Source organism: Motacilla alba, chromosome 5, assembly GCF_015832195.1.
Source record: "Motacilla alba alba isolate MOTALB_02 chromosome 5, Motacilla_alba_V1.0_pri, whole genome shotgun sequence".
Classification (NCBI taxonomy): domain Eukaryota; kingdom Metazoa; phylum Chordata; class Aves; order Passeriformes; family Motacillidae; genus Motacilla; species Motacilla alba.
In genome coordinates this window covers 13,471,379-13,498,889 of record NC_052020.1, presented here as the reverse complement: position 1 = coordinate 13,498,889, position 27,511 = coordinate 13,471,379, and the positions used below count along the sequence as shown (strand labels likewise).

Here is a 27,511-nt window from a genome sequence, read left to right as displayed (position 1 = left end):
GCAAATGTCCCTAACTTTATGTACTGCAAGTTACATTGTAACACCAACTTTTAAAAACTAAAATTAAATGAGCAAACATTCTGTCCATTGTTCCCTGACAATGCCTCTAAATTTAAATAGTGAGCTCAGCTACAGATTTAAGAGTGTTTTGACATCATGTGAATATTTTTTCAATTTATTTTAGCTAATTCAGGATGCAAAAGATAATCCAAATATAAATAGCATCATATATATCTAAGACCTGGTAAATTTTGGCACCACTTTATCAATTCAAGGCAAGCTATAGTCAAGAATAGATCTTTGATCATTTAAGGCAACATATATGAAGCTACATGTTGTCAGGTTATTCAGCACTTCTGCTGTGACATACTTGGTATTTGCTGAATTTTTGTTTGACATGTCTTTTTTATCTGATCAAAGTGCCATACTAGGTAATTTACTTGTTTTGCATGCTCTTGTCCTGAATTGTGACACTCTCTGTAGCATCCCCATTCTCTATCTGTACCTGTCTATTCCTCTCTCCTCTTCTTTTTATTTTTTCCTTTTTTTTTCCCCTGGAATACGGAATTTAATATGGTTTCCATTTCAACAGTATTTATTTCTTTTTGGGAAGAGTCACTTTTAATGGCAACCTAGAACTATGTGTTTAGAAAGCAATCATCAAAATAGATGATTGCTTTCTAATAAATAGATTTAAAGATAGAGAGAGGAGTCACATGAAATATAGGTATAATTTGCCATTGTGACATCTGATTTAGGTGTATGGTAGATATTCTGTCACTCAATGTTTCAGCTTTTCTAATAATTAATTCCAGTCCTAAAAATTGCTAAGTGAGAGATTTTTTTTTTTACTTCATTCAAGGTGACAGTCAGTACTGTAGTGTGTCACTCATGTCTTATTATCTGTGCAGGTGTTTATATAACAGGCCTTAGAAGTCTAAATATTAAATAAGAATATCCTCTTACACTGTACTTTACAAATTATTTTAGTAGCTTAGTAAATGAAACAGATTGATAAAAGGAGATCAGTTATGAGAAAGGAGCAATTTATTGGGCTTTATATTCAAGAGAAAAAACAGATATGCTGAAAAATTATAATGGTAATAAATATGTACTGATGATGTTGATTTTGTACTCAGAATGGCTAACTGTGTTTGTTTCCTCTAGGATAACAGCAGAGGAGGAGAAATTTAAAAAGGAGTGGGAAGAAGACTGGGGTCCTAAAGAACCACCCAAGTCTCTAAAAACTGTAACTGCAGAAGTGCACTCTGCACCTCGTTCCAAGCACAAAAGTAAGTAATTGATGTCAAATTGCCTCCTTCTATTTGTTTTAGACACATCACTGAGCTCTATGGAATATACCACTAGTTAATTGCTCAGTTAAGCTATCTGTGAATTGGTTATTTTCAGAAGATAGGAAGCATATAATAAATCATTTAAATAATTCTTATTTAACAGGTACCTATCTTGCAAAATCTGCATCCATTCACAAAGTCATGGTTTTCAGCAATCAGCAGCAGGAAAAATAAAAATAATAAGGTTTACTAAGAAATGGTCTGAAGCATCAACCTTGTGGATTTGGTGCATTGTTTTGCATGTTGTTTCTGTTCAGTGTTTTCCTGTCAGCCTTTTCACAGTTTGGCTTGAAAGGGATCTTGAAGATCACCTTGTTCCAACCCCCTGCCATGGCTGGGGATACCTTCCACTGGATCCGGTTGCTCAGAGCCTCATCCAAAACAGGCTTTGAACACTGCCAGGGATGGGACATCCACCATCTACCCTGGGAAACCTGTTCCAGTGCCTCACAGTAAAGAATTTCTTCCTAGCATCTAATCTAAATCTGTCCTGTTTTAGTTTAAAGTCATTCTCCCTTGTCCTGTGACTACATGCCCTTTAAAAAGTTCCTTTTCAGTTTTCTAGTGGCCCCTTTTAGGTACCAAAAGGCTTGCCTAAAGTCTCCCAACAGCCTTCTATTCTCCAGGCTGAACAACCCTAGTTCCCTCAGCCTTTCCTCATAGCAGAGGTGCTCCAGCCCTCTGATCATCTTCATGGTCCTCTGCTGGACCCATTCCAACAGGTCCATATCCATCTTACATTGGCAGCCCCAGAGCTGGATGCAGCACTCCAGGAGGGGTCTCATGGAAACAGAGTAGAGGGGCAGAATTCCCTCCCTTGCCCTGCTGCCCGTGCTGCTCTCGATGCAGCCCAGGATGCTGCTGGCTTTCTGATTTACTTGTCCAAAGGGAATTGAGAGAGTTGGAGCTTAGCTGGCAGTTAAGCTAAACTGGAAGCTGCAAATTGTATGTGGAGAGTGTACTAAAATTGTATTGTACAAAGGAAAATGTGGAAAGTTCTTATTGCATAATTTATAGGAGACCTAGGCTGATTCCTAACCTGATGCTATTTTTTATGCTGTTTTGTGTGTGACTTTGGGGCAGCCTGCTGATGGTTCTGTTACAGGAAAAGCCACCAAACACTGCAGGCATCCCTTTACCACATAGCAGACCAGTTGTCTACATGTGGATTCTAGCAGCTCTTCAGGACTGGAGGAGGTTGGAGATGGTTTTAAGTAGGGCCTTTTTTTTTTTTTTTAAACAATTCTGTTTTTCTAACTATGTTTTTTTTTGTTTCACGGAAACTTGTAGTCACACATTACTGATCTCTTTTTCATTTCATGGGAACCTCCAGTTACTGTCACTTCTGTCCTCTCACCCCTTTCCTCCTTTGTTTCTCTAGAAGATTTAAAGGGAGTTGCACATGACCAAGTTGAAACAGATTACATGGATGAAGTGAACATGAAGCAGGACAAACAGGTTTGCCACTCAGCCCTGACTTCCTATCCTGATTCAGATTCTTCCTGTGTCTCACCTCCTCCTGACAGTCAGTCTTGACATTCAACTGACCATTTAGTTTTCTTAGGTCCTTTGTGTGGTCCTTTAGTAAATGATGAAAGATTTTACGCTGCTGCTGTCATTGCATCTAAAGATACCTTGATATGAAATCTAACAACCCTACACAATTGTGGACTGTACTGAGTGCTCTGTTAGCAATGTTTCTTATATAAAGGTATGGTAATATTTTGTATGTTTTCACTTAGCAATATATTTTATAATATTTATGCACTTGGCTTGAAATATTTTGTTCTGGGAAATGGAGTTTTTCGCTTTTGAGTCTCCTCAAAAGCCATGTTCTGCCACAAGCTTGAATGAGTTTGAATACCTGTTTAACTTTAATTAGGCTTGCTAAAACTACTGTAAAGTAGGAGTGTGACCATAGAAATCCTAGCAATGCACATGTCTGTGTGGTTCTGTATGAAGGTTACTTGTTGCATTTTCTTTGTTTGGCATAAAATGTATATTATTAAAATAAGGGAAGCCTATGACTAAATGTTCTAGAACCATTTATCAAGAATTTAGCTAAGAACTTGTCATGTAATATCAAATCCCTGCTGTTGCGCCTTCAAGTAAGTTTTAATCAGTTACACATATCAGCATGGATTGGTCTGAGTATGAGCCTCTCCATGGCTTTTCTTGAAAAAAAAAGTTTTTCCTTTATCTTTTGTAGCTTTTGGATGGTTTTATCGGTATGAAGGAAAATTTCCCACAATCCGTAAGGTACAAAGTTTGAAATGTGAATTTGTTTGCTGTGTGTGTTTGAATTGGAATTCCTTATTTTTCTTCTTCTCTGCTATTAGTAACATTCTTTCTAGTCAAATGCTCCTTCTTTAAACGTGTGCATAAATTAAGATGCCTTTGGGATGCATGTGTCTAGGACTTTGTTCTTTTGAGTCCTTCAGGCTCTGGGTTCTGCCATGTGCAGAGGGAATTGTATAACAATACTTTGCAGGTGTTTATTACAGGTGGGCAATGCATGTCTTCATGTTCTCCAAAAGTCCTCAGAATCATGTGTATTTAAAAACAGTAGAGACAAAAATTATCCAGTTATACCTTTGCAAATCTCCCTGTAGGAGTGCTGAAGGCAAAAGGCTTTTAGGCGTGCACATATGAGCAAAAAAAAAGAAAAAGAAAGTTAACAATCTTTAAGGTGATAGAATACTTCTGTCTGTAGAGATGCTGCTGAAATATTGCAATTTTAATTTGTGAGAGTTTCAAATTATATTTTATACTTGCTGTTGCTTCCTTCTCTTCATTTCTAGCAATTTCTATTAGCCATATTATAGGGGGATTGCTGTTGTGTTGTGTTGTGTGCTTTAATGGTGGGTTTTTTGGTAATTAACTGTGGTAAAAGTGCCATGAAGACTTTGTGTGCGTATCTGGCAAGAACTCAAGATTTCAGAGGAGGTCAGGATTGTTTCTGACAGGTGAAGTATTTGTGTCACTGTTTAGGACTATTACTTTACCTTCTGTGTGCCCAGGATATACCTGTTCCCCTTAGAAGACATCAGGAGAAGATGGTTCATTCCAATACTTTTTTGTACTGCTAGTGACTGTAAATCATCATGGATCTGTAACCTGTGGGAAAACCAGGGCAGTTAGGATTTTTATCTGAAAATTGTAAACACATGCTGTGGAAACTCTTCACACAAAGCGGGTAATATTTGGGGTTGCTGCTGACAACTGTAGTTTAGGGAATGCCCAAATACCTCTTTATATACTAATGATCTTAATGCAATTCCTGTTGAACTTCACACACTGTGTGCACTGGAAGCTTGAAAATATTTTATTTTTAATTATTTGCTTTTGGCAGTGATGAATTTTTATCCAACTCCCTATTGCTAATGATTTTTTGTTTGTTTTAAAAACAATATTTCACTCTGTACTATAAAAATGTCTATAATAGGAAGTAAACTGAATCCATGGGGAAAATTGTAGGAAAGGATGAATCATGCTGTTGCATCTGAATGCTGTGAGTGCAGCTAAGACAGTCAGATATATGTTCATGTTCTAGAAGACTTTGGCTTGTGTACTGCTTAGTGGGGCTTTGAATTCAGTAATTCTTCAAATGTTGATACCTAGCAAGTTGGCCTGCCTGATGTTACCTCTAGCAGACAGTACTAAATATATGTTCAAATTTTTTAAAAGATTATATTGGCAATTGTTGTTAAGGTAAAAACTAATTAGCCCTGAATAAACTACACCACAGAATTAGGTTTATGTTAAAACATTACTGTGATAAGCTAGATTTTTTTTAGTTAAGTTTTATTTCCAGTGTATTTGGGGTTCCTTTTCCCCCTGCTCTCCTCCCTACAACACCACCACCACGTAACCATGAAGCAATAGACCACATCCCACTGAACACAGCAGTACAAAGTTCCAGTTAACTGCTTGACTGGGGGAATTGGCTTCTGTAGCTGCCAGGGAAAATGTCTGTTCTCCAAGGCTTTGTTATCAATATTAACGTGCGAAAGGTGAAAGGAAGATAAATAATGCTATTTAATGTGAAGCAGTTCGTGGTGGTTTTGGGAATTCAAAGCAAGAAAAGTCAATAGCTGATGATGATGAGAAGAATAAAATCAAACCTGAAGCACAGCCTTTCTGGCTGTGGCAGTAATTGTCAGTAAGTGGCCACCTGCTCCTCTGTTTTACTTTTCATAAATAAAAGGAGAACATGACATTTCCAAAATGAACTAAGTCCTACCTGTACAAATGTGAAAGGGTAGCAGAAATGCAACATCACTAAAGTGGAAATAAGGTGCAGTGTGTGTTTTGATGACAACAGGAACAGATGCTTCCAAAAGACTATGTAGCTTTTCCCCTTGTTTGTATCCTACATGTAGAATTTTAGTCCCTTTGTGCTGTATTATTTAACTCATGTGAGTAGATTTTACCCAGTGCTTGTAGGAGCTACATGGTCTTTGTGATGTAGTGTTCCTTCTTGGAAGCAACTCAGTTTCAGCACTGATCTAAACCTTTCCCTTAGAATTCCTTATTTCAGTTTTATTCAATGCTGATTTGAGGGTGTATGCATGAAAGCTGTTCTATGCATGGACTGTGCACATCTACCTATACATGAGCATCTGTCACCTGAGAGCAATCATTCAAATATTTATATATAAATGCCAAAACAGAGAGATGGCAATTTAAGACACAACCAAAACTATTTGAATATTCAAAGTTTTGTAGTAGGCCTGTGTGCCCTAAAGTTGTAACTTTGCAGAGGAACAAAAAAATTGAATTCTCTGATCTCATGCAGCTTATGTTAGGGGGCACAAGCTCTCCAAAAAGTTTGAATTTCCTGCAAATTGCTGGGTAAATGAACATGGAATTTTCTTTTAAAAAACCATCCCCATACTTGCATAGACTGTAATTAATTTTTCAAGGCAGACACTCATGTACCAAGATTGAAGTTTCTGGTGGTTTTAGCTGATGTAAAAACTTTTGTTACAAAACCTGCCCAGAAAGGGAAAGATCGAAAGAAGTCAAAAAGTGATAGTTTTTGTGAACAGAAGAAGAATAAAAAGGAAATGGAGTTTGAACAAAAACTTGCCAAAGAGAAAGAAGGAATGCTGGAGAAAGAAAAACAATTGAAAATAAATCGTCTTGTGCAAGAGGTATGTTGTGATCTATCAAGTGCAAAGCTATATTGAAAGAAAATTAGATGGATTTTTAGTGGAATTATTTTAGCAGGACACTTGTTTACTTATTCAAAAATAATGAAATTTTAAAAACTGTTTTACTGCAAAATTCTGTTGCCACATTTTCTTATTTCTAGTCAGCTTTTGCTCAAATGAGGATATCTCTGCAGTTGTGTCTATGTGTGGTGATGAATTTACTGAAAAACAGCAAAATAGGAAACCCTTCTTAAAAGTATTATTATTTTTAAAACTATTTTAGGTGGTATTTCATACTTTTGAAACATATTTGTCTTATGACTATACCTGTAACCTTTCCTAATGCACCAATATTATGGTCAAGGTATCTGAGACAGAACGAGAAGACCTGGAAGAATCAGAAAAGGTGCAGCACTGGGTGGAAAGACTTTGTCAAACACGGTTAGAACAGATCTCCTCTGTGGAGAATGAGTCTCCTGAGGTAAAATTCTAGCTTTTCCATATATGGCATGATCTCTAAATAAATAAAAGTTTTCTTCTATAAGCAACCGGTTTTACCAGTGAAAAAAATCTGTCTTTGTCCTTCCCCCATCAGTCCTTTCTAAGAGAGGGTGAAAAAAGTCAATAATTGATGACTTACAATCTGTAGAATTTGCTTTTCCTGTATTTTATGAAAATTTAAACATTATTTTAATGAACTGATTGTATATTGTCCTCTTTAACTCTATTATCACCACTACATTAGCAGTTTTATTGTGACATGAAATATTTGGGCTAGGTGAGACATGCTGCCAGTAACAAAAGCCAGATCCATCTATATTTATTAGTATCATATGAATGTGATGATGAGCTCTTGGAAGCTTCCTTGTATCGTGTGAAATAAAGGAAAAGGATAAGAAAATTACAAAAATATACAAAACTCACAAGGAATAGGGTTTGGACTTGTGCTTGAAGTAGTCCCCTTTAATCAGGGGAGCTGCAGAAAGTGATTGTTCCTTAGCGCCTGATGGTTCTAGACATGGGGTGAGGCTTTCCCACCATCTGGTTGCTCTGGCTGTCTTCCAAGGAAAGCCACTTCCAAGAGGAACACTGCAATCTACTGAGCTCCCATGGGATCCCCGAGAAACTCCAACCACAAAGGGACCTTGGGGAACGCTCTCGCGTGATTTTCCTTCAGGTCAGCATGGAGCAGCTCTGAAAAAAGCAGCTGATCTTTTGTTCCTCATGGCCCTAGGCTCAGATCCATGTGGTTTTTCAGTACAGGTCTTTAGTGGAATGATTATGCAGAGGTTTTCTCTCACTATCCAAACTTGGCAGCTTGTGATCTGCTAGAACTTTGTCCCCCTTTGTAAAATAAGAAGGAACATTACAGATTACAAACACTTTTATATTTTCAGAGCTCTACTTAGATTTAAGACCAGCGCTCTGTATTGTGTTTACTCCATCAGTTTTTCCATTACGTTATATATAATTGCCATACTATGATTTTTCTACCAAAAAAATCCATTATGTTATATATAATTGTTCTAGTACAATTTTTTCTACCCAAGCAGTTAAAACATGTAAAACACAAAACCTGAGTGCTCCTTAGGGGTAAATGCAGCTGAAAGATATTCAGGTGCTACAGGTTGGAACTGTTTCTTGGGAACAAGAGCATTCAAGATCACAACATCTGCCAAAGAAATAGCTGTTTTTCAGCACAAAGTGGTGAGCATGTTAGATAAGAATGTGAAAAGTGTTACCCACTTGAAGGAAGTGTTGCCATATTAGAGTAAGATGAATGTGTCTGTCAGACAGTTTATCTATGTAAGGTTTCCTCAGCTGAGTCTACAAAATAGCAAAATGACTGAATTTTCTCAAATACTCCAGTTGGATCACTGATAAAAGAAATGTTAGCAACTCTATCAGCATATGTAGATGCCTTCCTCACACACATCCTTATTTTTTTGGATGAGCTGCTCATTGCATTCTGAAGTTGTTTAGTACCCCAATAGATCTGGTGTGGATTAACACAAATTATAAAATCTCAAGCCCCTTGTGGATTAACATAAATAATAAGATATCGAGCCCCTTGAGGTTCTGAATTTAATAACACACTAAATTTTTGTTTTGATAGCTGCTTAAGTTTGGTTTCCTTTCTTGTACTAATGTGTGGTTATGTTTACACAACTTTAACCCCTTTCCCTTTTTTAACAACATAGAATCTCAAGGCCTGTCTTTGATTATTTTCCTTCAAATAATCACCTTTGCGAGGAGTAATTCTTGCTTCCTCCTCATTAGAGCCAGAGAGGCAAAAGTTGTGTTATCTTGGTTTGTCCTGTGATTTTGCCTTCTGAAAACTTCATGCCATTGGGGTTTTTGGGGTTTCTTTTGTAAACCCCCTTACCCCAACAGCTGCTGTCACACCACTCCTGTTTTTCTTCTTTTTAAACTGGAGTCCCAAGGAGTGCTTTTGGAAAGGCTTTCAGAGAAAACGTTTGTGTATATTCTGTGTGGGAGAAGCAAAGATCTTCCTGTGGAGGAGCAGTTGGCCTTAGCGGGGTTCTAGGGCTGCCCATTCCTCAGAAGTGTTGAGGCAGGTTTCTGTTCTGTCGCCCGTAGCTGGCGAGCGGACGTCCTTCTCCCTCTCCCTCTGCCACCTCGATGCGGCGCTTTGCCGGGGGCCTGCAGCTGCACACCACAGATCTCGATGACATAAACTTAGATGAAGTTGACAAACCCAAACAGCATGCACCGCCACCTCCGCCACCACCACCGCCCCCCGCTGTTACCCCAGCACCACCAGCTCATCCACCTCCTGCCTCAAATGCTCCACGAGGTCCAGCCCTGTTGGTAACACCAGCTTCTCAGGTGACCTCGGGATCTGTTTGGATGCATGCGCCTTTACTGTCCCCCTGCGTGTCTCCCTGCCCTGATCCATCACCATCTTTGTCCACGGGACCTACCCTTCTGCCCCTTGCAACGTCAAAGGAGGGAATGGGGTGGTTTCTTCCTTCTCAGTAGTGAATGCAGTCCAGAGGTAGTTTCATGTTATTATTTTTTAAATGTAAATCAGGAGAAATTTGCTCTCCTGCTTACATATCTTGTAACCCTATTATCTGCAAATGTCCTAGGCAGAATGTATCAGTTTTAAATTAAAGGTTGTTTGGACTTGAGTGATTGAAAACTTTAAAAAGCTATTGTAGGCAGCAGATTTAATTCCTTGTTAAATTTGAGAAAAGTATCCCTGTAGTGAAAATTACTTGTAGAAGTGCTTTAAATGTGTCATCAAATTACTTTGTTAGGTGAGAAGAGTGGACAAAGAAAATTGGCTTAAAGTCAGAAGGTCAAACTTTTAAAAGGTCAAAACTGTGTAAAACAAAAAAGCAAGAGCTGGTAACCTGGTTTGACTTTTTGCACCTTGAGAAAACTTTGACTTTCTACATTGACTTTCTCTTTATTGCAGTCTCAAAAGAGGATCAGATAAAAGAAATCTTGTGGCAAATCTCGCTTTAGGAAAGAAATGGCAGCTGACTCATCGTAAATCCCTTTGCTAAGCACTGTAGTAGGAATCATGTACTTGTTCTTTTGGCAAAAGCTGTGTACTTGTTTCAAGCAGCAGAAGAGGATCCCATATGGTCACTTCTTTCCTACACAGTTTTCTGCATGGGTTGACTGACTGCACTTCTGGGTTTTGGGGGTTTTGCATGCTTACTAAATAGTCTTTGCATGCTTCTCCTTGGGTGGGGAATGATGTGCAAATTTATCCATTTTGGTAGCAACTGGTAGATTCTTTTTCTCTGAATAATTGCCCCGATTTGCCCCATGAATCTCTTGTAAACTTATGTGGACCTCTGATAGTGTTTGACCTATGTGGTTCATACATTTGGAGTGCCAAGAATGTGCAAGATCTACTGAAATGGAAATAGCATATGTTCTTACGGGTAGCAGGTTTCCCAAGTTATTTGCAAAATAAAAATGAGATAAAACTGCACAAGTGTACAAAATACTTGTGTTGAGAGGAGAAATACACCCTTTAGTAGAGAACAGAAACTATTCAGATAAAAGGAGTAATATAGGAATATTGCCATGCTTATCTGAGCCCAAATCAATATAATCTAATATCTGTTTCTGGCAGTTTGTCACTGCTAGCTGTGTTAGAGAAAATAAATTAGTAATTAAGAAAAATATCTTGGGTAACAACAAATAGCCTAGTCTTTGAAATTAATGTCAGTTTTCACTGAACATTATTAGTGTATATGAGGAAATAACTAGGTTCTTAGTAAAATTAATTGAACCAAAGCTGCTTTGTTTATAAATAGATAATTCAATATATCTGATGTCATTTCAGAAATGGAAGTAAAATCCAATGCTTGACAATTTATTCTTGCTACCTTTTAAAAAGCCAGTTTTTAACCCCACAGATAAGCAAAAGCAGTGCATTTGTGGGGCTGTGGATTAAAGATCTCATGTTTATGCCTGATAAAGCCAAAAAATCAGAAAACTGTAGTTGTCTCATGAGATCGTTTTTCAAATATTACTCAAGATCAATCTTCTCTACATTGCTCCATTTTTGGTTTTAACTCAGATAATTTAATTTCCAATTCAGCTTGAACAAAACCTGACAAAAGGAATAAAATCCTGTCAGAGACATTCTTGAGAACTAGCTGTTAAAATATCTGGTATAAATTGTCTGTTTCTGAAAAAATTATTATTAGCTTTACACTTGATATGAACCCAGTACTAAGTGTGTTGCTGTTTAGGTTGTAAGAAACACCTCCCACGTTGGCAAAGCGTCCCCTGTGTCAAGCAACCCGCTGGTATGTCACGAGCTGTTTGCCATGACTGTGGTTTCATGAACTTCCCATGTAGTGCTAATGACAAGGAATTGCCAGGGGTTTCACTCTGCAGGGATAATTTATTTAAAATTTAGCACAGGGCATGATCTATGTGGATACTTTGCTGTGCTGAAAGCACAAGTGGTGGAAGTGACTCCTAATGGTCCAAGGATTTTGCATTTCAGCAGTTTAGCAAAATGCAGTCAATATTTACATGTTGTGAAGGTCTGCATGTCACAGCACATGTTCTTTGTTCTTCCATCAAGGCAAAAAATTGCTAGGTTCAAACTACCTTTTAAATGTAATGGGTTCTAAGATGCAAGTTTCATCTCAGAACCACCATTTGTTTGATATCTCTTTGCACTGACTTTGCATGATCAGAATGATCAGACATTCATTCTGCCCTCTAGAAAAATCTGTTGCTAAATTGTGCAACTCCAGAAGAAATCATCCAGTTCCAGTGCAGCTTAACAAGTTGCTATCTGTGAATCTGTGATTCTGATTCTTCTAAGTTCAGAATGTTTAATGATACAATGTATTTTGCAGAGTGGAACAACATTAGTTGAGTGATATCCACAGGGACTTCAAATATCTGATTCAAACTTTTTAAAAAATTATTTAAGAAAGGAAAGGATGGGGGGGGGGGGGGGAACAAGCCCACAGAGGAAAAAACACACACACGCATAAAAAATAACAAACAAAAAACCAAATTTAAAAAGTGGCTTAACCCATTTGCTGGAAGCAGATAAATAATTTCAGAGGTTACAGCTTGTACCGTAAGAATGATCTCTGGAATACATCACATTTCCTATGAGAAACATTGAGAAAAGTGTCCCAAGAGTTGCTGGGGCTAAGTCAGGAACTGCACCCACAGGGCTCAGTTTTGAACTCTTTTCTTGAATAAAACTGTGCTTGATGTCAGTGGGAGTTTTGGCTGAGTGAGAAGTGTAGGATTGGACTAGGACATGCTAAATGATGAGGTCTCAGATGCCTCTGGGTATCTCTACTTTGTGGAGTCAAGGGCAGGGAACTGACCTAACAAACCCTTGCTTTTAAATCAAGATAATTTAACTTGAAATTCCTTATGGAAAGCTGTTTGCTGTAGCCCTGCTGAATTTCATCTTAAAAGATTTATTTAGCCATGGATTAGTTAAAATCTTATTTTGAGTTCACTGTGTTCTTACACTCAACTTTAGCAGTTTTGTTTTTTTTTCCTCTAACTTCTCATTCAGTTTGTTGCCTCTGAGGGAAAAATGCCAAAAGCAGGGCTGAGATTTTTCCATAATCTTGCTGGTGAAGCCAGAATTTAGGTGAAAAGCTACTACTTGGATATCAGAGAAATTGTGTTTTGGTTTGTTGACCTTATAAGCCCTAGTTAAAGTAATTCTGTCAGCTCTGTTTTGTATTAGTATCATTAAATTCATTAAGATAAACCATTTGAATTGAGGAGTCTTGGTGAAATGATGGATTTGCACAAATTAGGTTGTAAACTGTAATTTTCTTAAATTAACTCCATAGCAACTTGCTCCAAGTCCACCTACCCAGCGTCATCCAGGGGTACCAATAGTTTCTAAACCAGTTATGCTGCATCCTGACCCAAACTTCGTGGTCAGGCCAACAATCAAATCAGAGGCTCTGGTAAGCCTTTTCATATCCTTTTTCTGAGTGCTCCAGTACTGTGGGGGTTTGGTTTTGACATTATTCTTTGAGATGTCCTCAAAGAATCAATCATTGTCCCATTTCTTGCTAACTAAAATTCCTGTATATTTTCAAGCAGTAACTAATGGTAAGTATGAAATGGTATTTTTCCATTTTTTCCAAGGTGGAAAAGCCACTTTTAGGGACATTTTTTGTACAGAGGTGCATAATTCCAGAGCAGTGTAAAGCCCTAGAATTTGTACATGTTATTTCTCATTTATTCAGATGCTGGGTTTTATTTTTATAAATTCTGAATTCATCAGAAATGAAATAAAAATTAATTCAATTGCCTTTTCCCTTTGTAAACAGTCATGAAAATACTTGAAGATATATGCCCTATGATATAATTTGTAATATATATATATAAAAATATATAATTTAAATGTATCTTTTAATTTTCAGGGTGAAAAAGGTGTGTCATTATATCAGACTCTAATATACTAGTCATGTAGAGTTACTGCAAAATTCACTCACAATCGGCTTCTTTTTCTTATTTCCTTTTTCATTTCTGTTTCAAATGCAAGTGAAGGGGCAAGTCAGAGGCTAAACATTTTAGGGCCAACCGTGTAGCATCCTTGGGAATCGTAGTTTATGAGAGAAGTGAGCCAAGGCTTACTGAGCAAAAAAAAAAAAAAAAAGGAGAAATATTGCTCAGACAGGTGATAACTCCCTGCCGACAGTCCTTGAAATTCACCTAAAATAGCTGGTGAGCTAGTTGGTAGTGTTTATTCTTGAGGTTCATCATGACTTAGGCTGTTTGTGTCAGAGTTCTGTGTTTGTTGCATGCATGTGTGTGGATACAGGTATATATGCATTTGTAAGACAGTAATTGACAGAAAACCCATTAAATTCATGTTGTATTTATTTAATTAAAAGCTATTTCTGGCAGTAAGTTATGTGCACAATATTCCTAGCTGTGTTTCATTAAAACATGATGGATTTGTCATTTTTTCCTTTAATAATTTAGATACTCTTGTTTCTTTATTTTCCCTTGTTACACTTTGAAGAAATTTAAGTGATTCTTAGTAACCACTTTTCACACAGCCAGAGTCATCTTGAAGCTTCTACATTATAAATGAATTGAATGGTAATTGGAAGCAGTTTTAATAAGTTGCTTAAAAGAAGGCAGGCACATGAGCTAAAAATAAATTCAGATCCCTCCAGTGGAGTTGTTTCCTTCAGTTGGAGCTCTCATTTTGATTGTGTTCAGTAATTTAACATCTCTAAGCGATACAAAATCCCTTTGGGCAGGAATGAACCAAGTCATAATCTGCAGTTAATATCATTTAGCTCTTGAAAAAGTGTGTTTATGTCAACTAGTTTGCAAAATGAATAATACCTTTATGTGTGATCAAACAAATCTTAAAAGGCACTTTTTTTTTTACTGACTACATACAATTAGTTTAAGAAACTGGCAACAAGATCCACCTCCGTGGGAAATGTCTTATGATTTGTTATGCATGCATGCACATTTTCCAAATCACAAGTCTGCTAAAATCTTTCAGATTCAATCATCTTCCTTCCCAAACTGCCTTATATCAGTTGGAAGATCAAAATTTCCGTGGGAGCAATATTCTAGTAGGACTTTGAGAGAAAGATCAGTCTGTAAATTGGTTTGGTAGACTTTATACCTCTTGCTTCCATTGATGACTTACTGCAGTAAATGGTATTTATTCATCCTCACTGCAATGAAGTCATAAGTGGTATGTGAAGTAAAACCAGCATGGATACTGAAGAGGGAGATTACTCCTATTAGTTAAAAAAAAAAGAAAAGGTCAGTGTATGACAAACCAAACAAGACAGTGCCTGCCTGTCTCCACAAGTGTGTAAGAATTATAATTAGATTTCATGCAAAAGGGGAGTGGGGTTTGGTTGGTTGCTATATGTGGGTTTGTGCCTGTGTGTTGAAGTTCATTGTTCAGATACAGGACCAGTTCCCCTTCTCTTAGTGGAGGAGAGTATCACCAAAGACAACACACCAGTTGCTCTGGTTTCTCATCTTCCTAGATTTCACACACCTTGTGGAACTCCAGCTTTTGTGTCTTAATTTGACATAATGCACACCATTTTCTTCCTGGTTTTACCTGAATTTAACTTTGCTGAGTACAAGCTCAAGAAACTGAGGTTGATGGATTTATTTGATTCAAGCAGCTAATCCAGTTGGCCTATATTCAAGCAATTAACTAGTAAAGATGAAAAAGCATGCATTTAAGAATAAAATAGGCATGCAAGAATGGGTAAAATTCTCCTGTTACCTGGAAGGTAGTTGGGCCAAATAGTCTCTGTTGTGACTTAAGTAATCTTATTAATTAAATTCAGGTCACAATTACCAAGTCTTTTAAGAGTTGATGAAAATGAAATGGCTTTCACTTATAAATAGGGAAATTATGGGAGATGTTTAAACCTTAAGTGTGACCTTGAACGCTGAGGGCTGCTCTGAGTGAAAATCAGGGCGAGCTCTACTAGAGTGTACTGGAATACACTCACGGCAAAGCAAATGAAATTTTGGCTCAGAGAACAGGAGGGGACTGTTATGATTTAGTGGTGAAATTGTCATAGATGGAAAAGCACCAGGAACATAAGTCTCTGTTCTCCCATCTATCAAAAACATCCTGTGTGTGAGTTACAAGGCTCTGCTGCACTTTCTGCTAGAAAAGATTTTTCCTCCCTTACTTGTTTGCAGCCAGAGGAAGAATTTCTGAAGGAAAAAAATAATATTTAAGCTTTCCTCCAATCTGAAAGATTTGAAGCCTGGTTCTGCAGGACTGAAGTCAAGACAGGTGCTTAAATACTGTGTGGCAAGAGTATTGTTTATAGCCATACCAAAACAATCTGTGCTATTTTTTTTTTTTTAATTTTAAGAGATTTGTGGAAAATCTTTCCAAATTTGCCCATAAGTCCTCCAGGACAAAAACTTATAGTTTGTATTAATTAAACATAAATCCCATTTTATGAACTCTGGAATATATCTTTTCCAAGTAATGGTAGGACTATAGGACACTGAGAGGAACATTAGTGAAACTGTTGCGTAGTAATTGGTTTCAAAGCAAATTGAGTTTGAAAAGGTAGATGCTAAAGTTAGGTCTGTATAAAGTTTTTCTTGTTTCAGAAGACTCAAATATGTTACCTGATTTGCTGCAAGGTTTTGAGTAGAGGCTGGGGAACTTTCAGTAGTGTTTTGTATAATAATATGGGAGTTAGCCCATTTAATTTTTGAAAATTTTTGTAGACTAAAAAGATATTTTGTATTTTAAGTGATTCCAAACTACTGCATTCCATTTTGTTACAATAGTGGAAGTGACAGAAAAACAAAATGAATATGGAATTTAAGTCCTTGAAACCAAACACAATAAAATAAAATCCATTTAATAATAGAATTCACCTCTTCAGTATAGGAAATCCTTGGTAGAAAAGCAAACCTTAAATGCATAAACATGTTTTTACCATGACTTCTCAATATTTTGGAAATTATTGTCTACCATTTTGTCCATGTTTAGGGTTGGGGTTTTTTTCAATTTTCTGTTCTCATATATCATGGATGAGAGACCCAAGCATTGCTCTGTAGAAATGAGTTGTAAAAGCAGTCATGGAAGATATTTTTAAGAAATCTTGTGGTATGGAAATGTGCATTATTTATGTCGTTTCTCTAGAATTCTTTCTACTTTGCATTCAGTACTATTTCACTCTGTGTGTCCTCTCATTTTGGAATGGTACAGGGAAAAAACACTAACAAGTCCAAGTGTGAGAGCAAAATAAGCAGTAAGATAATTTATGAGTAGGTGATACTTATTTACAGCAAAAAGTTAACACCTGGTTTGGCAATTTTCTTTCTTTTGCAGCCACAAGAGATGTTTAAAAGGATGGTGGTTTACAATTCATCATTTAGATCTAAGAAAAAACAAGTAAAATAACATTTTCCGTGTTTTGTGTGGTACTCCTTGTTTGACTGATCATAGATTTAAAACTTTCCTTTCTAATTCTGTTGCTCAGTTTCTAAGACAGAAGATGCAAGACAGCCCTAGTGCATGAGAACTGCTAGTCTTTGTAAGTTTTAAGTGTGTGTGCCTGTGGCTCCAGCTAGGCTAGGCAGAAGAATGAGAATAAATCCTTCAGGCTGAACCATCTTTAACTCCCTATATGATTAAGTGCAACCTTTAAGATAGTTGAACACTGATAACTGATGTGATACTGATATTCCTAAGATTTCCTTGTCTCTTTTAGTGTCCAGCTGCAATGCTGTCAGTGATAAAATACTGTATCAGATTAACAAATAGAGCTATCATCATAACATAATTACTGGTAGGAAATTAGAGGAACTGGTGGTGGAAAGCCTTGTTCATTCAGCCTTCCTGTATTGAGTAGGATTTTCCTGCTGCATTTTTTACTTTTGTTGCTTTCCTCTGTCATAATCATGAAGTTTTCATCTCTTTGTCTTTGGTTGGCTGGTGGTTCAATAGATGGCTCCTTGAAGAAGTGAACTTTATGCTAAATTTCTCCACTGCTGTAAAATGTGCTAGTTTCTGTACAAAACCCCTTTGGTACTTAGTGCAAGCTAAGTTAGAGGTGTTGACATTATCTGAATAGTTGGCACACTGTAGTGAGCTCACAGTGTGAGATTTTGAGTGGTAAAACATTAAGATTAATATTCATTTTTCTTCTTTTAATCAGTTTCAGTCTATAGCCAGAAGGGAAAACTGACTTTGAAAGATCCAGCTTTGAGATTATTTGTTTGCCAGTAAATGCCAGTATGTTCTGAATATATAACAACTGCGCTCCTCAAAAGAGGTGGTTTTTTGAAAAGTTTGTTATTTCTGGTTGTGAGTTTCTATTTCAATTATTTGTTGTTGTTGTTGTTGCTTGGGTTTTGTTTGTTTGTGGTTTGTTGTTATTTCTGGTCTCAATTGCTCTTGACTATTGTTGTTAGAAACCAGAGAAGCAGTATCATTAGTATAAGTGCTTGTGTTTTGGAGGTTGTTTTTTCTTTAAATATTAGCTTCAGCTTTCACCTGGAAGTCCAGACTGAGAGTTGTTTCAGTGCAATCAAATATTTTAGTGTTCCATTTTCGACTTATGCTCAGTCTTCTGAATGTTTTTGTAAGTCAAGAAGGGATTTGAATGCTCCTACCTCTTTCACCTGAAACGTCCAGAGGGGTGGGAGGGTAGGCTGAGGGCTGGGCTTTCTACTTGGTGTTCCTTGTTTCATTCATCCCTGCTTGGATATGGAGTGCATCTCTGATCTCTGAATTTGTGGTGTCCATTTCAGGGAAGATTTATTACAGTTCAGTGCATGTCTTCTTTCTGTCTTAGCAATACTTGTACATTATTGGATCCAGATCATATCTCTGATACATAGTGACATGAACACAAGGGGAAATCAGTTTAGGTTGAATATTAGGTAATGGTTTTTCACCCACAGGGTGGTTGGGCACTGGAAGAGGCTCCCAGAGCCACCAGCCTGACAGCGCAAGAAGTGTTTGGACAGTGCCCTCAGGTGCATGGTGTCACTGTGCAGGGCCAGGAGTTGGACTTGCTGATCCTTGTGGGTTCCTTCCAAGTTGGGATGTTCTGTGTTTCTATGACTTTTGCTTGCAGATAGGTTTTTTTAATGATTTTTAAAAATTTATTTTGTGTGTTGTTTTTGTGGAGTTTTTTGGTTTTTTTTCCTGTTTAAAGATTATTTTCCCAGGGAAACTTCCTTCAAGGGCAACATCTGTTTTTCATGAGGACAACCTGGGACAAAGAGTTCACTGACTTCCTTTAGACTACATAATGACTTAGTGACTTGGCTGAGATTGGAGTTATTTTTTCTAAATTACTTGCTCCAAACCCATAGATATCTACTTTAGACATGATTCCAAAAGGCAGTACTAATTCAGTTATTCAAAGTATAAATTGTTTAGGCAGCTTTCCTTGTAAAATATTTCTCTTACAATTTTAGTTAAATGGTACATAATATTAATACACTTTGTAAATTAATGAATGATTGATTGAAGTTTTTCCCCCAGGATGAAATTCTGCCCTTGCTGATGTCTGTGATGAAATTCCCGTTTATCTGGTTAACAAATTTAGTGCAGTGTAACAAACTTAATGTAAGGCAGTACTGTTGTAGGTGAGATCAGACGCCAGAAGGTTCATAGTCACATCAAAATTAGGCAACCAGAGGAGGTGATAAAGAGTATAGCAGAGGAAGCATTAGTATTTTCTGATGCAACTTTGCCATTTAACAGGCAGCTGTTAAATACACCACAGGAATCTTAAGCTGTGTGTTTGGTTTACAAGTGGAAAAAGGCTTAGGAGAGTCTGACAGTGGAATAGTCTTTGTTGTCAAATGGATCCAGTAGAAAAGAGGCAATAATGAATATATCAAGCTTGATCATGCACTGAAGCACTGGTCTATGTAAGATATTGGCTTGCCTGCCGTGTCTGCAAAGGGTTGTGTGCTTCTGTGTTGCCCTGTCACCAGGTTAGTGCAGCTTGAGGCCACTAGAGTGGGAGCTAGGTGCCTCAGTAAAGATTTTCTTAAGTTCTGATGTCCCTACTTTAGCATGCAGGGTAAGTGCAGAGCTTTCATAAATCCCCAGCATTGGCTGTACAGTCTCACTCATTAGCTACTAGTCCTTCTCAAGAAAATGCACTCAAACACCATTGACTCCTGATTGCTGGTGCAGGACCTCCCATCCTTGAAGAAAAGGTAACTCCTGCTTTTCCCTGCAGTCTTGGTCTGACAAGGATTAAGCACTACATTTTGTGGGTACTCTTAAAACTTAAAAATCTTGCTGTGCCGAACTGCAGTATCATCTTCTGCATTTCAGACATTCCCTGACAAAACTTAAGTCTTCCACAGAACCATATGAAAACAAAAATCATATTGTTGTCCTGCAAATTGTCCAAAATACTGTCGTTCTGCACTTCCTTGTGGTATGGATCCAACTCCCTGAAACTCCACATCAAGAAAGAGGGAAGGGGGCTGAAAAAGAATCCTAAAACCCAGGCAGTGTGGAGTAGTGTTGCTGACAGGTGAATTGGAGCCTGTCATTTTTACCTGTTACCATCCAACATGTTGATAATCCCAAGAAATATTGCTCCAGACAGTGTGGCAGAACATGTCTGCCTGTGGTGCTTTCAAGATTTGTTTCTCTTCTGTCAGGTGTAGAGAGGAGCTGTGGAGCTGACAGGCAAAATCTTAGTCAGAAATGCTCCATTATATGACCAACTCAAATTATTGATCTGTCGTGAGGTTTTGAAATGTCTTCTGACTGTCAGGATGGACTCTTTGCTGTCTCTCTGGGCTTTCCTTCAGTTTCTGTCTTTTTTCATAGCTTACAGAATTACATGTTCCCTCACTAATAAGTAAGATGGAATTTGTGTGTTAAGTGTGTGAGTTGCTGTTTTTGCAATTAAATATCATTTTATTCTCAGGGCTTCCAGAAGTATGTGGAAGATTTTGATCCATATTCAATGGTAAGGAGAGAATTTAAACATGCCTCACTGTTTAATGTTAAATATTCTGGAAAAAAAGCCAAATCCTTGATTTTGAGGGCTGGGAGCAGGTAAGATTCTTGCTTGTTGCTTTTCTGGGTCTTGTGTATTTGTCTTTTCTAGTCGTGTTAAACAGGAGCATTCTTACAGGAAAAGGTGATGTGGTGTTTTCATCTTCCTCATACACTATTTTAGAGTAAAAGGGATCTTTCCCCAGAAATTACATAGATCAGCCTAATTGTTTTGTGTCTTCAAAGTGGAAATGATTAATTGTTACATCTTTTCACAGTTTACCCCAGACCAGATTATGGGAAAAGACGTACGGCTATTACGAATAAAAAAGGTAATTACTATGTTGGTTGATTGATATTTATAAGGTTCATGGAAGCATTTGATGTACAGCATCATTTACTGGGAAGAAGGAAAGGTTAAGCTCCTGTTAATGGCAAAAATTAACAGGCTTTTCTGAACTAGAACTGTTTTTTTTTTCATAGGAAGGATCACTGGACCTTGCAGTTGAGGGAGGAATTGATTCTCCAATTGGGAAGATAGTTGTGTCTGCCATCTACGAGGATGGTGCTGCAGACAAACACGGTGAGCAGCAATGGGGAATTTGAATGCTGCTGAAAAGTGTTTCCTTACACTGGCTGAGTTGGCTGATTTCATAGCCTGGTACTGAAGGCACACTTAGATTGCCCAAGGACCCAAATTCTGTCTCAAGTTTAAGGGAAGCCCACATGCATTGCTTAAATTAATAGTTTTGTAAAATTTATAAAAACCGACACCTGATTCTCTGGTGTGTTCTTTAGTCAAGGATTGTACTCACCATTATTTCACAATTTCCAATGACATTTGTAATACTTCCACATGCAAAGCAATTACCTGACCATAGCTACACTGCACTGCTTAGTCTTGTTCTTTAGGATACCATAAATAGTAATTTGTCTAGTTAAGCAGCTGGCTGTTAAAAACCCAACTAAAACCCAACTCCTAAAACCCAACTAATGGCCAGAGCCTCTGAAGCTTAGCTCTTGAAGGCACAAGAGCCTCTGAAGCTTAGCTCTTGAAGCCACAAGAACATGCTCACCACCACATCTGGCCTTTGTCACCTGGTGAGAAGTGTCTGCCATCCTTTTCTTGAGAACTCTTGTGATGACCAGGTCAACAGAAAGGGCAGTATTCCCTTACACTGTCTTTGCTGTTCTTGTCCCAGCCTGCACCTAAATTAAAGAGAAAACATTGCTGTGAAAACATTTCAGTCATTTGATCTCCTCAGTGCTCTTTTTGGCCCTTCACTCTTTTTAGGATCTCTCACAACTAAGGCTGTCCTCTACTCATCCTCTTCAAATCCAGTTCCAGTTAACTGGTTGTGCTTCATTCCAAATTGGCAAATCAAAATCAGTTCTAAGGAACAAACACTGCACATACACTTGCAAAAAAATGACTGTCATGCAAACCCTTGATAAATGTCACTTTATTCCTTCAGGAATTTAATTAATTTTGCCATCTTTATAGAATAATGGAAGTTTTTTGGTTGGAAGAGACCTTACAGATCATCTAATTCCAAGCCCCTGCCATGGGCCGGGACGTCTTACCCTAGACCAGGTTGCTCAAAAGCCCCATCCAACCTGGCCTTGAATGCTTCCAGGGATGGGGCATAGTAGTAACATTCTACAGTCACTCACAGTTTTTAAGCTGTATAGCTGGATTAAACAAACAGGCAAACTGTAGAAAATCATATTGAATTAGTTTCTTACTGGTCATGATCAATAAAAGATTAGTTTGTCTTTGCCATGCTTAAAAATTCCTTTTGTGTTTGCCTGCAGCAAACTTCCTACATTTTTAGTGCAGACCTTTGCATCCAGTGAGAGCACTTTTCATTATAGTCAGTACTGCACAAATATGGCAAGAAAAGGCTCCTAGAATTTTGTTTTGCTTCTGTGTATTTGACACCTTTGTCTTGTCCCCAGGAGGCATAGTGAAAGGGGATGAAATACTGGCTGTAAACGGCAAGATATTAATTGACAGCAAGCTGGCAGAAGCACAGGCAACTCTAGCAAAAGCTTGGAACATGGGTGGGGTAAGTAACCTGGAATACTACTTCATTCTACCTACAGAGCTCAAATCAGAGCTACTTCTCTATCATGACATTGTCACGTCAACACAAACAAGGTTACAAACATCAAAAGTAGTGGGTACATCAGGTACTTCCAAAGTAAGCTAAAATCTGCAGAGGATGCTGGTACGTAGCATCTCTGAAAACTGTGTGTAATTTACTGGGAAATTTCATGGCATTTAGTCAAATGTCAAGATCGGTGTTTAAACACCTTACATTCTGAGTGCTTATATTACATTTACATGTAGAATCACTCTTTGATATTGAAAATTACTTGCAAGCTGATTGGAATTTTCTGATAATAACTTATCTTTGATTTCTTGATGTACAAGCAACATTGCCCTTCAGCTACAGTGAGTGTTTCCACAGCAAGAACTGTTCTCATTGCTCAGAGGACCAATACAGGATGATTCTTAGAATAACTTTTTTTTTAAAGATGTTGTTGCAACAGGAGATTTTTCTTTAATTTCAAGATAGAAATCAAGCAGCTCAATCTTTAAATGGTCTTCCTATAGAAGTTTTTAATAGACACCTTGCTGCTTCTCCCTGTGGTTTTCCAGGAATAGATTACCTCCCAGATTGTCAATCTGACATTCCATAGTGGTCCACTGGCCACCTCTAAAAGCAGTATTTAGCAGCAGCTGTTTGTCTCTGCTTTTTTTTTTTCAGGACTGGATTGACTTAGTCATTGCAGCATCACCTCCAAAAGAGTATGATGATGAAATGTAAGTGCATAAGCTTTTTTTCTCTGGGGATTAAAAGCTGAGTAACAATAGCCAGTTTTCTTTTTTTGTCATACATTTTTCAAGTATCTTCTTTTTCTTATGTACTATATAACCTCCTGCTTTATGTGGTTGCTAATTTGATAGCTATTAGTAGCTGTCATGCATTACAGCAGTGGTTCCCAGACTGCAAAATTGTGATTCTCAGAACTGGTTGTACGTGACTACACACTCATACTTCCAGTTTAAAGTTTGAGGCTTTGGGGTTTGCTTTTTTTTAGACACTTAACTTCAGTCTGAATCATTTACTGTATTCCCATAGATTATAATTTAGAGAAACAAATTCCTGTAAACATTCTGCATCTCAACCAGACATTTAATTCTGTTGTTTGGTTTGGTTTTGGTTTTTTTTTTTTTTTAATTAGATTGCAGTTATTGTTCTTGTCTAAGCAAGCTTATATAATATTTTCAAAAGAGATGAAGGGATTTGGGTGTCTTGGCAATGCTCACAGAATCCTTGTTTTAAAGATAATCAGCATAGGTGTGAAACAGAAGAATCTATAGCTTCAAGTGTGATAGAGATATCAAGTCTATACAACTTGCTTTACTTTGGACAGTTTCAAAAGCAGGACCTATGTTTCCTAGTTTGATTGAAGGAGATTTGAAGATATCCTTACTACCACTAAGATGGCAGAGCAAGGTTTTGTAGTCACTGTTAACCTGGGCTCTCGCTCTATGCAGAGTACTGGAGTACTAGTTGCTATAAATCAGTTTTACTGCCTAACACCAACTGTAGATTGATGTGAAATTTTGTTCAATGCCTGTGCATAAACTAATGGGCAAGGAAGTAACTGTTATTTTGTTTTTGTATTTTGTATATTTAGCTCCACCATTCCCTCATCAGCAGTCAGTCCCAACACACACAGAAAGGTTTTTGAAGGCAGTGCACCTGTCTACAGACAAGGGTATCTCCTGCAGCTGTAGCCACTGCAGTGTCCCTCATGGTGAATAGCACACCTGCCTTAACATGACTGGCCATTGTGAGGCTGTGTTATTTTTTCAGCATGTGGCTGCCTGTGCATTGCTTGCCATCCTTGCTTTTGTTCCTGGCATGCTGGAGCTGGAGTGTTCTTTGGGCTTTTGCCATGCCTGTGCTATTAAAATATAAGTATTTAGTTTCTACTTCATAAAGTCCCTCAGAGATCCTCTGCAGAATTGGTTTATCACCTGCCAGACTCTTAAATAAATAGGCCCTTTCTAAACAAGTAGGATTGATCTAAGGCTTTTTCCTTATCTGTGGACCACTGCTGTGGCTTTGTGAGTTCATCAGTATATAAGCAACTATAAATTATTTTCTTGTGAAGGCTTGTCCAAAGAACAAGTTTCCATTTGGATTATTCACAGTGTGCCTGTAAACAAGTATTCATGAGTGTTTGGTTTCAGTGAAGTTTGTCTCTGTTATTTTCTCATATACCTTTACAATGGGTTTGTTCTGAAATTATCCTTGTCTCTGAAATTCAGTTTACTCTGTATGGTTTCTCTGTGGCTGTAATCACTGTAAGTACAGTCACAGATCTCTAGAACCACCAAGGTAAGATTTCTTGTTGCATGTGGGTCTTCTCAATTATTACTTACAATACAAATCAAAGCTGCTTAAGATCCAGTTTAAAAATTGTGCTTACTAGAAAGATTAAAAGCTGCATGAGAGCTAACAGCATGTTTCTCACTATCTTTTTTTCTCCCCACCACAGGACATTTTTTTAAGGAAGACTACAACTCTTGAAATGGAATCTCTTCTCAGCAGAAACCCCCTGCTCAGTAAATGAACAGGAAATCAATAACCATGTGAAATGTATCTTTATTGACTGACCTGTAAATTAAACTAGAGATATCAGATTCTTCAGATAATTTGAATAATTTATTATCATTCTATAGAAATACAGCAAAACTTTTTTTGCATGATGATTGAAAAGAACTGCTGACCAGCATAGTTCAGACTGTGAGCGCTCGATCTCTTTTTGCTATTTTGAGGGGCCAAATGTTGCAAATCATCTTTTAATTTTCCTGGAAATAGACTCTAAAATGACAAATGAAGATAGAACACAGATGTCTGTTCCTACATGCAACACTTGTGAATACACATTCACAGGCCAGTTTGGGTGTGAAAAGAATTATATTTTTACTTTCTAGATAGTGATTTTCATGGGAAAATGGGAAAGTACACAGGTAACTTCTGTTCTCATATTCTTGTGGCTCTCTTAATGTCTGTTTTTGTGTTTCAGTTGTGGAGGTTTTTTCACCATAAAAACCCTGCTGGTGAAAGAACAGGGAATACCAGGAATGCAAGCATTATAAGGAATAATTTTGACTGTGTTGCTCATAGAGTATAGAGGATCTTCTGTGCCAGCAGAGTAAATAACTAACAAGTAGCCCAGATAAAATCATTATGTGCAGTCGCATCCATACTCCCAAGTATTTGTATTGTTGGCAAAAATTCCTCCCTCATATAGTCATGGGTGGGAAATTTGGATGTGATTCACAGTCTGCTGTTTTGTACTTTGTTCTCAGTGAGCCTATATATGTGACTAAACTGTGCAGGAATCCACCAAGTGTAACTTTCTGCTCTTGGTAACTCTGTGCCTTAGGTTTGAGTAAATTCCTCAAGACCATAAAATTGATACTAGCTTGGTTTCAAGTATTATTACAGTTGTAGACTTAGTAATTATATTATGGAGACACCTCATAAGAAATGTCATTGTCTTTTTCCTTTCTTGTAGCTGCCAATTTGTGTTCTGTTTTTCATGTTGTGTTTAGATTTTTCTCACCTGTTCTACTGAGAGACAGTTCGTTGGCATATCAAATTCCCACGGAAGTCTTTCCTTTTCAAGCTTTGGAAGCCCTCCTCTTCTCCAGCGCATAAAAATAACAATTACATTCCTGAGAACTCTGTACTTATATGCAGATGCTTACTTATGTTGACTTTGTTTATTTGCAGTATTCTTCAGTATGCCAATTAATGTGTGCGACAGGGTATATATGTTAGAATATTTAAAATGTTGAACTCTTACAGCTAATCCAGAAATAAAATTGCATTTGCCAAATGGAAGAAGACTAGTTTCCTATTTGCCTCTGTGTTTGTAAATCATAGTAATAGTTAATCTGCTGAAGTACACAGACTTCGGAGTTTTTCTTCAATAACAGACCCACTTGGAAGAGAGTGCCACCCTTGTGGAACTCACCATTCACTCTGCACAGGAGGGAATTTTCCCTGGCTGAGCTGCAGTAATCTTTTACAGAGTTTTTGGGGGCAAATCTGGTCATTTGATAGCTGGCAAGCTACCCTGGCTGCTGCAGTGTATTTTTTTGGTAGGTCTCAGCGTGCATCTACCCAGGCCTGTAGACTTCGTAACCACAAACTAATCTAAATGCTGAATGCATCAAGATCAGCACCAGAAGGAAATGGCAGCAGGATGTACTTCTCCTGCTGCTTTGGTTCCCAGTTGCCTACATACTGCAGCCATCTGGACTGTATGACAATGCATCAGAGAGATGAGAGGTACTATCCAATGTTCTCCCAAGGGCTGCTTGGATGTTTTGTACCAGTAAACAGAGAGCCACAGTAATGCACCAGTAAAGAGTTGCTCTGCTTGATTGTGCTAAGCACTGTCTCAGCACACTAAGAAACGTAACACAACTAAACTTAGAGTTAAATATTAGAAATATTTGTACTGCTGTTATTTTTTCAGAGACAGAAGGAGCACAGAAGACTGAGCTGGGAAATCTGTGGGAGTACCAGCAGTTGAGATGTAGCCTTGCTTCTTAGTCACAGAACTATGTTTCTTCTCCCCATCTACCCCGTTAACTTGATTTGCTTGGATACAGCTTAAAATGCACAAGAGGCAGTGGAGGAAATAGTTCCTGCTCGGTACTCCAGGTATATTAATTAAGTGTTGTTTTGAGAGTTTAACCTGTGTTGCTTGAGGCAATGTAAGTAGGTGGTGTCAGGAGAAAGGAGCCTGTAAATTCTGAAATCTTAAAATGAACTTAAGCCATTAGCCAGGTAGTTTTTTACTGTATTTCTGACTTTCAGTACCCTAGAACTGCACCCCATCTTTCATTTGTCAGCTAGCTCAAGGGGTTGGAAAATGCTACAAGAAAATACATTTTT

General features: G+C 37.7%; 1 protein-coding gene across 2 annotated transcripts in view; it reads left to right on the top strand.

The window, feature by feature from the left end:
• The window catches only part of USH1C (USH1 protein network component harmonin), a 47,162-nt gene extending 20,708 nt beyond the window's left edge, over window positions 1-26,454 (top strand). Inside the window, exons 14-27 of one of the 2 annotated variants that reach the window (XM_038139251.1) lie at window positions 1,168-1,292; window positions 3,565-3,614; window positions 6,359-6,511; window positions 6,876-6,992; window positions 9,113-9,361; window positions 11,254-11,310; window positions 12,847-12,966; window positions 16,866-16,928; window positions 20,446-20,487; window positions 20,795-20,848; window positions 21,000-21,099; window positions 22,476-22,585; window positions 23,291-23,346; window positions 24,228-24,342. In XM_038139251.1, coding sequence (XP_037995179.1) covers window positions 1,168-1,292; window positions 3,565-3,614; window positions 6,359-6,511; window positions 6,876-6,992; window positions 9,113-9,361; window positions 11,254-11,310; window positions 12,847-12,966; window positions 16,866-16,928; window positions 20,446-20,487; window positions 20,795-20,848; window positions 21,000-21,099; window positions 22,476-22,585; window positions 23,291-23,346; window positions 24,228-24,327 — 1,396 coding nt within the window. In that variant the 3' untranslated portion in view covers window positions 24,328-24,342. Of the gene's footprint in view, window positions 1-1,167; window positions 1,293-2,736; window positions 2,814-3,564; window positions 3,615-6,358; window positions 6,512-6,875; window positions 6,993-9,112; window positions 9,362-11,253; window positions 11,311-12,846; window positions 12,967-16,865; window positions 16,929-20,445; window positions 20,488-20,794; window positions 20,849-20,999; window positions 21,100-22,475; window positions 22,586-23,290; window positions 23,347-24,227; window positions 24,343-25,094 lie in introns of those variants that run through there. The other variant, XM_038139250.1, reaches the window with a different exon arrangement.
• The last annotated feature ends 1,057 nt before the right edge of the window (window positions 26,455-27,511 follow it).